The 13,379-nt window shown below is 42.8% G+C and overlaps 2 protein-coding genes across 12 annotated transcripts in view; one reads left to right on the top strand and one right to left on the bottom strand.

The window, feature by feature from the left end:
• The window catches only part of LOC311059283 (methylated-DNA--protein-cysteine methyltransferase-like), a 113,978-nt gene that overhangs the window by 1,826 nt on the left and 98,773 nt on the right, over window positions 1–13,379 (bottom strand). The gene's annotated exons all lie outside the window — the stretch shown is intronic.
• The window catches only part of LOC311059281 (transcription factor COE3), a 79,118-nt gene continuing 65,772 nt past the window's right edge, over window positions 34–13,379 (top strand). For 4 of the 11 annotated variants that reach the window (XM_084077054.1, XM_084077053.1, XM_084077057.1 and 1 more), the window contains exons 1-6: window positions 35–760; window positions 1,037–1,193; window positions 1,478–1,541; window positions 2,012–2,067; window positions 4,275–4,348; window positions 6,219–6,287. In XM_084077054.1, the coding sequence (XP_083933180.1) occupies window positions 630–760; window positions 1,037–1,193; window positions 1,478–1,541; window positions 2,012–2,067; window positions 4,275–4,348; window positions 6,219–6,287 (551 nt within the window). In that variant the 5' untranslated portion in view covers window positions 35–629. Of the gene's footprint in view, window positions 761–1,036; window positions 1,194–1,477; window positions 1,542–2,011; window positions 2,068–4,274; window positions 4,349–6,218; window positions 6,288–13,379 lie in introns of all 11 variants that reach the window. The other 7 variants (XM_084077056.1, XM_084077055.1, XM_084077058.1 and 4 more) reach the window with 3 other exon arrangements.

The raw sequence follows: 13,379 nt of genomic DNA, 5'->3' as shown, positions 1-13,379 counted from the left end.
CAGAGCCTCTCCCGTGGGTTTAGAGTTTTGGCTCCCGGGAAAGATTTCAGTCCTCGGGGAAAGAGGGCTTAGTTTTGCATGTTCCCATCCATCCTGCAACGACGACGAAAGGCCCCTTATCCAGCTCTCCTGTGTACCAGGAACACCTCCACCGGTGATCAGCCTCTTGCCTAGTGTTTGTCTTCTCGCGGAGAAGCGGCAACCTTTTTCAGGAGTGGTTTTATTCAACAAGAAGTCCTGAAGGTTTTGGATGCGGGTGCTTCAGGGATGTCGCCACTTTGAGAAGCATCACCAAAAACACAAACAACTGCCATCGATTTTTCTGTGAATTCGCCAAAACAAAGAGGAACAATAGCAACAAAAATCTCGCCTATCGAACAATTCACTTTCCCAGTCTGTGGATACCACTCCAACTAAGTACAGCACTTTGAGAATTGTTCACAACGTTCCAACGCAGGACCGGACTGAAGAGAGAGGGAGGCAAGAAGACCTGTGGACCGGGTTTTCCCTTCGCAACGTGTGAATCGGCTCTCGCCACTTATCCTGTAAAACCCTGAAGGATAAACACGTTTGGACGTTTATTTACCTAATTTCGCAGGAGGCGTTTTTTTGCACGCAAATCGTCCTAAATGTTTGGGATTCAGGAAACTATACCGCGGGGTGGGACGACGATGAAGGAGGAACCGCTGGGTTCGCTGAACTCGGTCCGCTCCTGGATGCACACAGCTGGGGTTGTGGACGCGAACACGGCCGCCCAAAGGTACGCATGCTGCCAAATCATCTGATTTTCTCACGCATTCCCTCATATCGACCCTCAATCCCCTCAATACTCTGTATCAATTACGGTCTCCCAATGCCCCCCTTCGGCTTTCCCTTCTTTCATTACATCAGATTATACCCTTATTGTGACAAATCAAGAAATCTCCCGTTATACTCAAACGTGCTTCATGTGCATCTCCAATGTTTCCATCAGCTCCATCATCTATCCCCCGTGTCCGGTACTTAACCGAGATGGTCTCTTGTTTTCTCCCCGCAGCGGTGTTGGCTTGGCACGGGCACATTATGAAAAGCAGCCGCCTTCCAACCTCAGAAAATCCAATTTTTTCCATTTCGTCCTGGCGCTGTATGACAGGCAGGGTCAGCCCGTGGAGATCGAAAGGACAGCTTTTGTGGACTTTGTGGAGAAAGATAAAGTAAGCGCTTTATTTTAGAATAACAACAACACCGTTGTTGATAATCTGCACATGTAATGAAATTATGATCGTGTTCTTTGAAATGACAATGAGTATAAGTAAGGGGAGTGACGTGCACTATATATTGATTTTTTTAAACTCAATCCGTTGATGACCAGACAACGGTTGCATGAATAAGGCAGATTTTCCTGTTTTTTCACCCACAAACTATTAATTTCTTTTCAATAGATAGATGTGAAAAGACAATTTCTGAGGATATTGATTTTCACTATTGTCTCCTGCAGGAACCAAACAGTGAAAAAACAAACAATGGGATACATTACAAACTACAGTTATTGTACAGCAATGGTGAGTAAAGCAGCCTTTAATGTTCTGAAAACATAGGGACATTAATATATATATAGGCTTAAAACATAATAATACTAACACTTTAACAACAACAACAACTACTACTACTACTTACTCCTACTACTATAGGCTACTACAACTACCAATCATAATAATAACAATATTAATAATATTAATAATAATAACAAAAACAACTATACTACTACTACTACTACTACCACTACTACTACTAATAATAATAATACAAATAATAATAGGCTAATAATAATAATAACAATAATACTAATAATAATTCAACAATGACTTAGCCTATAGTGGATGTAAAATACTTTATTATACCTATATGTTCATTAACTTAATCGGCATAGAATCAAGACTGTATGGAATAATTTCCTTTATATTTTATAAACTATAGTACAACCCTAAGATACTCTTCCTAACAAGTCATATATATTTGTTCTTCTTCCCAGGCGTCAGAACAGAACAGGATCTTTACATACGGTTAATCGATTCAATGACGAAGCAGGTAAGCTACTGTTACTGGTGTTTTCATGCCCACTGTGCCCACTGCCCACGACTACACACTTCACCCGGTGCCAAACTTAACACGCTGCGCAAATTGTCACCCCTGAAATATAACATTTTCAGGTGCGTTTGCGAAATGCAATCATCCCACAAAGAAAATCAAATTACCTGTGTAACAAGAACAGACAGCTTCCATTTTGTCTGTTTATATACGTGTGGCCATATCACATTGCATAGCTGCAAAGTCAATTCTGCTTGACCGAGGGGTTAGCCGTCTTTAGACTGAGTTTTGTCCAGCATTACATTTTGTACTGTATATGGTCTGCAGTAGGTGCATGATTTGATTTGACTTTCGCTCATAAAGTCAAATGTAATATCATAGCAGCACACATATATTGAATTTGTACGATTTGCATAGCCTATGTTAGAAATCATAATGTCTGCAATGTTTCATTTCAATTTACGCACCCCCACACATAGACTCCAGTGCATGTAATACTATAAGTTATGGTGAAATGTACACGTCGCTACCATGTCTTATGCACATTTTAAACCCAACACACAGCCCAGCAAACGCAATTACAATTCATAAAATAAAATCAGGCGGTCGAATTTGAGCTTTGCAGCAGTGTTTTTGTTATTAAATTGAGGTTTAAAGCAGAGCCATTCCGAATAGAGCCGTATAGACGCAGGGAGGGAACATTCCTGTGCGAATGATCCGAGTCAATGGCGCAGAACAAGCAGTTTATGGATTTCTGTTTCTACAGCTGCAAATAGCGACATAAATCAAACCAATATAGATAATCACCCGGTGCCCCAACACAAAAAGATACATCAAGTCAAAGTAGACTTGCCTTCCATCCACAGCCACCATGATACAACTTGCTTTAGATTTGTCACTTTTTGGCACTATAGGGACATCTGGGCACCTCAATGTAAAATTGGCTATTTTGTCCAAAATGTAAAAAAAAAGAAGATATATTTAAAAAATGGTCTTAAGTAATGTAAAGTATACATGATGTGAACATGCACTGTACATCATTATCAGACTTAATTGTGATCCTTCAACTTCTTGTTTATGCCCAAAAATGACTGGCTATACAGGTTTTGTTAACTTTTGTAGCCATTGTAGAAATATCAAACCTTAATTGTCGAATGTTTCAGCATGTTCTAATCATGTATACTTTACTTTTCTTAAAGACATTTTCCAAATATTTTATTTTTTAAACATTTCGGAAAAACATTGCCAATTTAACACCGAGGTGCCCACCTAGACCTATCCTGTTACCTCCACATTCTGTGCTGGCCTGCAGCCAACATGCAAGGCATTTAAAATTAAAGTAAAATATGTTGATTATTTATCATTTCAGCGCGTTGTATTAATAATGACTCGCCATGCACGCTATTGCATTTTTGGTAGCCTATACGTATTCCGTACGGGTAAAGTGTCTAATGTCTATCCTTATCCTTAGAATAAGAGGAAGGGGAGAGGGATGGAGAGAGAGAGAGAGAGAGAGAGAGAGAGAGAGAGAGAGAGAGAGAGAGAGAGAGGAGAGCGGCAGAACTGATAGCTCCACGCCATCTGTTTCAGCCAATGCTCAAAAATTACTCAACCGTACCACCAGACACACCGCTTTTTATCCACAGAAAGATCATTGTTAGCGGCTCAAAATAAACAACAGATTGGCCATTAACACTTTCCCCCAAATATCCCCAGATTATAAGCATATTGATGACACTTCTCTATTGGATCTCTCCTCGTGAAAATCCCTCTTTCTCTCTCTCCCATTTGTGTGTGTGTGTGTGTGTGTGTGTGTGTGTGTGTGTGTGTGTGTGTGTGTGTGTGTGTGTGTGTGTGTGTGTGTGTGTGTGTGTGTATGTGTGTTTTGTTGTTGAAAAAAATCATTTACGATTTTTTATACAATGTATTATTATTATTATTATTATTAGCTTATTATATTGCTTGCTGCTGTGGTTGCTATTACAATTGAAATTATGAATTGTTTAATTTTAATTATTTCCTCACTATTGTGTTGGTCACTTGGTCTAATGTCATCAGGCATTCATATTTATTTTGCAATGCTATATGTGTGCTGTGAAATACCAGAGATGTTAGTGTTGTTGGTTTAGTTATTTAATTCTGAATATCTAATATAGTCATATGGTGACTATATTTATATATTATTAACATCTAATTTTCTTTCAAAGGCTATAATTTATGAGGGTCAAGACAAGAATCCTGAAATGTGCAGAGTTCTTCTTACTCATGAAATAATGTGCAGGTAAGCATTCTTTTCACTCAATTCATTTTGCAAGTATAGGCTAAAAGACATTCCCTCTCCCTCCAACACATTTTGCCACTCATGCATTGATGCAGTAATCCAAACTTATAGCAGACACACTGTAAAGCCCTGCGTGTTAATTGAACTCTGAGAGTGTACAAATGAAACCAAATGGACCCATAAGTGCCCCACTTGGTTTCATTTTACACTCACAGAGTTACAAATGGATACATTAACATTGAGGATTTTACTGTGCATATATATACACCTGTAAAGGCAATCCCTCAGCAGGGGTCTGCTTTCATTTCAAACATGGATAGCCTAATATAATCCAAACTTCGTTTTGGGGTCAGGTTAATTGCATGTACAATAAACAATCAATGACACAATTACACACATGGTTACACGTTGTGCCCCCCCCCCCCCCCAACCAGTACCCCCATGGCACCATGTAGGTTGACAACACACAATGTGTTATACCTACAATATGAAGTTATGCATATAGTGTTTTCATATCTATCAGCTTGATAGCTGTCTTGTTAGTCAGTTTTCTCTCTGTTAGCACAGAGTCAGTTCTCGCTTGATCCCACCTGTCATCAATGATCAACCAGCCTTTTAGCGTCATTTAACCACATAAATCTCAACCTCTCATGTTACCCATGCTATTCAGCGATGTCATTGATACTAAAAGGAAAAACGTCTTTTGTTGTTATTGTTGAGCTCAGCATGAGCTTTGTGAACATTGAATTCGGATACTGTCGGTTAACCTCTCCTTTGTTGCACCGGTGCATTGTTCAAGTTACTGCTTGTGAGCAAGTGCAGCACGAGAGAGGCGAGAATGATTTGTCTTTCTCCATGCATAAACTCATCACTCACGCTCAATTTATACATGCATCCATCACTTATTTGTGACACGTTGAATATGCTCATGCTCGAGAGGTAATATTTTTCCGTCACAGGGGAAGTGCATTTTGCTGTAGAATGAGGACCCAGTAGAACGGCTGCCTATTATCAGTCACAGACACACATAATAAGTGCCCTTCATAAAAATAATCCTCTACACTCCACTTGTAAAAATATTTTTAGGCATGAGAAAACACCATCCTTTGAATTCTATTATTGCTCTGATGTTTTGCAGCACCTTATCTACAAAGCTTATCTCTCTAATAGGTTTTACTACATAGACATGAATATGAGACAAAGTTAAAGTCTATGTGGTTGACTGACAGATAGCCTTGTTCAAAGATGTTGTTTTTCTCTCCCTCCCACCATATGGCATTAATCAATCATATCCATACGCATGTATATGTTTTCATTTCAAATGGAAGCTGGCATGCTGTATTTGTGATTTATTTTTTTCTCCCCCCCCCCCCCACACTTTTGATTCAAGTTCCAATCAAAGAACTGGAGGCAGTTAGCTATATAGGCTTATAGGGGGGAGATGGTTGAAACATGTGGTGAGGGATAGATTAGTGCTTTTGAGGCCATAATTGATAAATGCCCCTCAGAAATATTGGTTGAGGGTGGCACCTTGCATCTCCCCCAGAAATAGCAGCTTGGCAATTAGAGGTAAACAAAAGCTGAAGCTGTGAAAAGTGACTCCCCTGCCTCCTGGCCTGTTCCCCGCTCCACTCCCCTCCTCTCCAACGCTAAGCCAAACAACACAACATGTTGTTTTCACCATTTTTATCAGCCATCAGCATCAGTGGAATGGATGGATGTAGTGGAGGATATTTCACTCCATTTATTTTTGCTTGTATCAAAACAGCTCTACCAGGCAATACATTTGCACACTGGTGTGTGTTTAAAAACAAAACAGCGCAAAAAAAATAACATTGTTTGTTCTGAAACACACTGTCTGTGTCCTTAGCCGATGCTGTGACAAGAAAAGCTGTGGAAACAGGAACGAGACTCCATCAGACCCTGTGATCATCGACAGGTAAGGCTTCAATCTAGTCTCTTATGTGTGACTGGCATTTCTGAGCAATAGAGTGAGTGAGTGTGTGAGTGAGTGAGTGAGTGAGTGAGTGAGTGAGTGAGTGAGTGAGTGAGTGAGTGAGTGAGTGAATGAGTGAGTGAACGAGAGAGAGAGTGAATGAGTTCCCATGAGCGAATGGAAGAGTGAGCAAAGGGATAAGCCAATGAACGCACGAGTCAATGAGTGAGAGCTCCCTCCTGGTGTGTCTGGGTACCCAGGTGGGCTGACTTCCACCCTCAAGCCCACAGTGTGGGAACCGCGGCTGATTCTGTGTGAGTGTCTGAGGGGCGTCTTTCCCAGGTACCTGTGTGCTCTGAGGGGCGGTCGCCACCTGGCTAGGGTTTGCTCAATCACAGGTGTTTCAATCACAGGAGGATCATGCTGGGAATAGTCCTAATTAGCCTAGGAGAACTTCACGTTCATTTGGCTTCCTTCCCTTCTTTGTTTACGGCGGTGATGCTTACATTGTCAATAGCTGTTTTTTTTTTTTTTTCTTCCTCTATTGACTGTTTCCTCCTCTTTCTCCCTCAAGTTAGCCCTGAGCTTAGAGGTTGTTGAAGTTTTGTTTCAAGAATGGATAAACGTTTTACAACAGCCATTTGTTTCTGAAGCTTCGGGGGTGGAGGGCGGAGGGGAGGGGGGTTTACAGTACATTGATGTTGCCTTCATCATGTTCTATAAAGGGGTTAGGAAACATTGTTTTTAGCCACTGACATTTTCGTCTCACTCTGTGTATGTGTTACCCTCCTCGGGCCCACTTCTATCTTCGCCGACTGAACATGTTTGGGTGGGGTTCGGCCGGGTGGGTTCGTAGTGGGGTGCATTTCGGATGAGGTGGGGGGTCACGTTTTCAGCGTCAATCTCAATGTAACTCTCGCCACGTAGCGGGGAGAGACAGCAATGCTAATGTTTGACTAGCCAGAATCACTGTTTGCTTAGTGGAGAATGCCTGGTATCTGACAGAGGGGACAACTCTCTTATTAGTAATCAAATAGGGCTGAGCAGTTGTTGCCGTCACTCCACTCCAGCGGCTTCTCATGCATCAGGAAGTAGGAGTGCTGGCTGCCCTGGGAGCCTGGATGGATTACCAGAGCTACTGCTGTCTGCACCCAACACACACGCACGCGCGCACGTGTACATACATACACACACACACACACACACACACACACACACACACACACACACACACACACACACACACACACACACACACACACACACACACACACACACACACACACACACACACACACACACACACACACACACACACACACAGTACTTGGATATGTGTTGTTTATACTGTGGGTTATGCTTTAGGAGACTGTTTATATTGCGTTATGGCATCGGTCACAGAGCATGATATACAAATGTAAATTGCTGATGTGCTCAGGACAATATATAGAGAGAGACTGGGCTTCATGTGCCGTATCTGTTACAAAGTGGATTGCTTCATATATTGGTCAGATGTGTTGCGGCGGAGCGATAGCACGCACATTAACATATAACTTGAGACGTGTACTTTTGTTTGTCTAATTTCCGCTGCTTTCATGTTTGCTTTGTGTCGCTCGGCTGCCTTTTTACTGCTTTGAGTTTCTCACACCATTGTTCTTCAATCTGTGGGACAAAACATGTAACATAAGTACAATAAGCAAAATGAATGCATGGAGAATTAAAGTCAAGCAAGAGGGATGGGAAGAAAAGAAGAACAGGGGGAAAAAAGAAGGGGACGGATATTGTAAGCTCAACTGGCTCAGGGAGGGCTCCGATTTTCATTGTGACGAGCCTGAATAGGAGTAGAGTATCCCTTTCCTTGCACAATGAGCGGCTCTGTTGAATCACAAAAGCATATGTTCCTCATTAGACCCTCCCATTGTCTCCATGTCGTAACTATGAGCCCGTCAGCTCACCCTAACAGACCCACGCCGGTTCCCAGTGACTGGAGGAGGCTTGCAGAGAGGGGCAGTTGTGAAAGGTTGCTGGGTTGAGCCAGAGTTAAGCCTGATTAATACTTGGTTGCACGCCGGTGTCGCGCACTAAAAATAGTAGATCTACAAGCCCAGAACAGGCCGCGGTGCAACGCGTTGTGAACTTGTATCTCTGCTATTTTCAGTGTGCGACACAGCATGTAACCAAGTATAAATCATGCACTACTGACATGACTGCCACACACTGTGGGTTTTTACTAGGTTCACTCTATTTACCGCAATTACCTGGCTATTGCCCGCTGAACTTGTGGCAAGCTTTTAAAGACACCATGTTTTACAGACATTTTTTTGTTACATCTGTCATTTTGTCTTGCGGTTGATGTTGGCAAAAAATGATTATTTCCAATTGAGTAGAACATCGTTGAGTGACATAAACGTAGAGAAGAGGTTTGATTGTTGAATCAGGCATGACTCGTCTGTCTACAATTACAGTACGAAAACCGGCTAGCACTGCCACATTTCCTAGAGAAACAGTAGCATGGCCGAACCTTAAGAAACAGATTTGGAGTGAATCATTGATGGCGTTCATTTGCTGTAACATTTTCCCAGATGGTACGAGGGGGAAAGCGCACACAGCTAGCTGGCATCTAGCAAGACATTAACTGGCGTTCCCATGGATCTGGCATATCCAACGGAGTTTGGGAAACTTATCATTCCAAATGTGTCCTATTTTCCTGCGGTCAAGCCAGACATCTGTTTACCCTATTTTCTCTCTGAGTTTTGATACAGATTTTCACTCAGATTTTTTGAAGAGGAAGGATTCTCTTTAAAAAAGAAAAAAAAATGGGGGAAATGGTTAGATATACTGTTGGCCTAACAGCTGTCACAAAGTTTCAACACTGTTTGGTGACTAAATATTTCAGCACTTACATTTGATGCCCTGCATTATTCATGCTCATTTTTGGATGAAGAAAGAGCCTATTTTTATTACAATTCTGTGTGTTTATATGTGCGTTGTGAGGGGAATTTCAGTACCTCCTGGGAAAGCTGGTCCATCTTTGGCTCTGTAAAAGAAACTCTATTGTATTCCAGTCGTGTTAGCATACATATTTTTCCCCCCACTCTCCTAATCAGGAAATGAAAATGTTGGAGACTATGTTGGCTCTGGCAGAAATAAAGGAGACACTGATTTCATTTAGTCACTAATTGTATCTCTATTGCTATGACTACAGCACTTTGCAGTTGGTTATAATCATATCTCCCCTTTATGAAGCCAGCAGTGGAATGGATGTCACATCTATAAGCTAATGGCGCCTTAAAGTAAGTGGGGGCGTGGGTTTATTCAGACGGTAATTTGAGTCCTGAGAGGTATAGTGATGAGGTGCCCAATATCTGATTAGGCGGTTTCCCCATTTACAGTATATGTAGAGCAGTGTATAGCCAAACATAACTCAATTTGGGATGACGCTTCTGGACTGGTATTTGTCTTCACTCTCTCCCATATTGACTTTGTCTTCCCGCGTGTGAAAGATTAGATACATTGTTCAGGCTTACACATGGATTTTGTAATAAGAAAGCACATGCTGTTGAAAGAGGAGGGAAAATGACTCATTCTGCCTGTCAGAGTTCAAAGGTCATGCTTTACACCGAGGAGATGCAGCAGATTATGCGAGGGGAGCTGGGGCTAGAGAGAGAGCACCATCAGCGTGCACGCAACCATACATGAATTTTGAATTTAATGTACGCTCTCACGGCTTAGAATCCCAAGTCAATTTGCGCTCCGATTCAGAAAAAGGACTCTAGTCTTAGATCTAAACATGTCAGCTCCATTTATTCCACCGGCAACGCCACTCCCTTTCACTTCCTGTCACAAAGGTCAAAGGGCACTGACCTTTGGAGTGCTGCCCAGCCACTGAATAATTCATGACATTGACTTGTTTTTTCCCCTTGTCTCTTGTTTTTTTTTTTTTTTTTTTTGGTCAGCACACATGGTTGTGCTGTGGGAGGCTTTTATTCATTTAGCTCATTTATAAAGGCCTCACCGCACCTGTTCGTGTGTTAATGCAATTAAATTTTGGCCTAATGTAAATTTTGCTTAGCTTTCCGTTATGTCCCTCATTAGTGAGCCTGTATTTTCTAAATGACTTAGCGCTATCGTTCATTTATGGAACACCTACGAGGTCATTTCCCAGAGTGCACTTTACTTGTTGTCTAGTTGTTTACTGACAACAAAAGACCATCTCACATGTGGTTTCTTCAGCCTTCTAAGAAACAAATCGGAAAATGTGTGCGCTCCCATCTGGTTTTTGCAGAACCGTGATTACCTCCAAAATCTGAACAAATGCCAGTATTTATAAGGTCAGCCCTTTATGCGGAAATGTGATGTAAATGAGAATCAGTGAAAGGGGACATTAAACAAAATTAAATTCATTGTCTCCTTTAATGTCATTTACATTTTTGGCTAAGCCCCGGACTGTCAAAGAGGATTTCTGAAACCATTTTAATTACACATCAGCAATGGAAAAGAGGGCGTGTTTTTACCCTCACTGTTTTGATAACCTGCAAAGAAGAGAGGTCTGTTTATGAAGTACCTAAATGACATGTTTTCACTGCATCTGCTGAGGGGCAATTAAAATTACACACGTAGGACGTGATAATGCGCTACTCTGCTCCTACCAGTCGTAAGTAGGGATGATGCAATGGAAGGGTCACAGAAGCGCTCTGTTGTTGTTATTGAGAGTCTAACGCTGCAGGTGCTGCTTGTAGATTCTTTTCCATCATACTGTAGTGTAGCTTTACAAGCATTGGACCATGTTTGATGCTCTAATGTAGTAGTCAATTAAAACAGTTGCTCTTGTATTGGAAATTATTTCTCTCTCTCTCTCTCTATACACACAAACACATACATGCATGCACACATACGTCGACACATGCATGCACGCATACGTCGACGCACACGCGAATGCACGCACGCACTCACACACAAACGCACACACACACACATGGCTCGTTTCCATCTAAGCATTTTATTTACGGCTGTTTTTTGTGTAACTCGTGTGACAGATGTGAGTTTTTGACACCCGTTGAGAAACGGGAGAATAAACCGACCACCCCTGCCCGGGCCGACGTGCTGTTTGAGTGAAGCCTGTCTCCTAGTGAGCCAGGGCAGGGAAGAGCAGGAAGTGTTGAGGGCGAAAGCTGTACTTGGCAGCTTTCCGTTGGCTTGCACTTGCCGAAAAATGAAACCCAGACCCTCTCCGCAGCCCCGGAGCCAGAACCTCCTTCCCAGCGCTCCAACATCCAGGATTGGGTAATACTGTTCACTAAGCAAAACATTACCTCAAATTATTCTCGCCCTGTTTTCTATTCCCTCCTCCCTCGTGTCGGTTTTATCGCAGTTTGTAAATGTCAAGACACGTACAGAGACGCAGAGTATAAATGATATTTTCCAAATTATGCTCTCATGTTTGGGTTCACATGAGTGGCGGCTGAACGTAACGTGGTGCCTGGCGCTCCCACGGGAGACCCACCTCACTGGGGTAGGATTCCCCAGTGGCATCAGCTAATGGCAAGACTTGACAACAGCAGAGAAGCCGGGGGTGTTGTGTTTTACTAGTGCTGAGCAGGGGTGATGACTTTAACATGTGTGCGGAGAAAGAACGAGATGTTTGTGTGCGCGCACGTGTGTGTGTGTGTGTGTGTGTGGGGTGCACATGTGTGTCGACATGCATATGAGTGTTTGTGTGTGCATGTGTGTGTGTGTGTGTGTGTGTGTGCACACGGTGTGCTAAAGAGAGGTGTGCGGTACGAAAAGAGTGGTGCAGGCCAACAGAGCGACGGATTGGGCTCCAGCTTGACGGCAGTGAAAGACGAAACATGGTTCCACATGTGTTGAGAAAGAGCAGTCCATCTGTCCGTGGAGACAACCCCTCCCCCTCACCGCCACCCAGCCCCTCCTCTCCTCTCCCTCTCCCTTCTCTCTCCTTCCCTCTCTCCCTCTCTCTCTCTCTCACCCTCACCCCCCCACCTCTCTCTGCTCCCCTGGTTCTCTGTGCTGACAGAAACAAGGCCAGAGCTGGGGTGATGGGATGAAGGCTGGGCCAAGAGAAACACTGGCCCTTGCACATGCAAACACACACACACACACACACACACACACACACACACACACACACACACACACACACACACATACACACACACACACACACACACACACTGGAGAGAAAAGGTTATCAGAGTTTTGTTTTGTGTTTGCTTCAACTTCCCCGTCTTCTACCGCATTTGTCGACTTTGCGGAGCACCACTGACAGGGTGCTCGAACGCTGCCGCAGAGTTGATGCAAAGAATTTATTTTCATATTATGAAGGAAAACAATCCATTACGATTTGTGCACTTTTCCACGGTGCACCGCCGCCACAGGGCCCACGCCATGAAAGAACCTTACATTATTGAAATTAAATCTAATCTAAATAAAACATGCCACACTCGCCCTCAAATATTTAACAGCTCTCTTTTATAATTAAACTCTGTAGCTGTTTTGAAGATGTTGTTTGGTTTTTCTTAAAGCATTAATGACGCAAGAGCTTTCTCTAACTACCCACCCTGAATCTATGAATCGCATTTAGGTCACACAGACCAGAGTTTTTTTTTTCTCTCTTTTTTTTTTGCCTTTTTTTTCTTGTCTTAAAAAAAAGAAAAGAAAAAAGGACTATTTTCTTTCTCTTGGCAATGTTCTCACTCCCATTCAATCCTTATTAGGTTCCCCCTAATTGTCAAACAAACTGTTGGGTCAACCTCAGTCGTATCTGGCCGTAAAACAGCACATTAGGCCCTGCTGAGGGATATATGTGGTATTTCATCGGAGACGGAGTAATGCTGGGGTTTTATGGTTAAGTACCAGTTCACGCCCACGCCATTTGTTTCGCATTAGAGTGGAGGTTTTGTAAATCAGATCAATATGTTCGCCGAGATGTGATTCCTCGCCGGGATCTCCCGAGTCGTTCTTTTTCCTCGAGTATTTTTCTTAGGGGACTGGTTGTCGATGCGCTTCTCCACACACACACCGCCCCCCCCCCCAACCCCCTTCCCCTCCTCTTTCTTCCCTCCCTCTTCCCTGTCC

The sequence above is a fragment of the Gymnoscopelus microlampas genome (assembly GCF_963454915.1).
Source record: "Gymnoscopelus microlampas genome assembly, chromosome: 13".
Taxonomy (NCBI): domain Eukaryota; kingdom Metazoa; phylum Chordata; class Actinopteri; order Myctophiformes; family Myctophidae; genus Gymnoscopelus; species Gymnoscopelus microlampas.
Note: the sequence above shows the minus strand (reverse complement) of the source record. Positions and strands in the feature narration are given on the sequence as shown.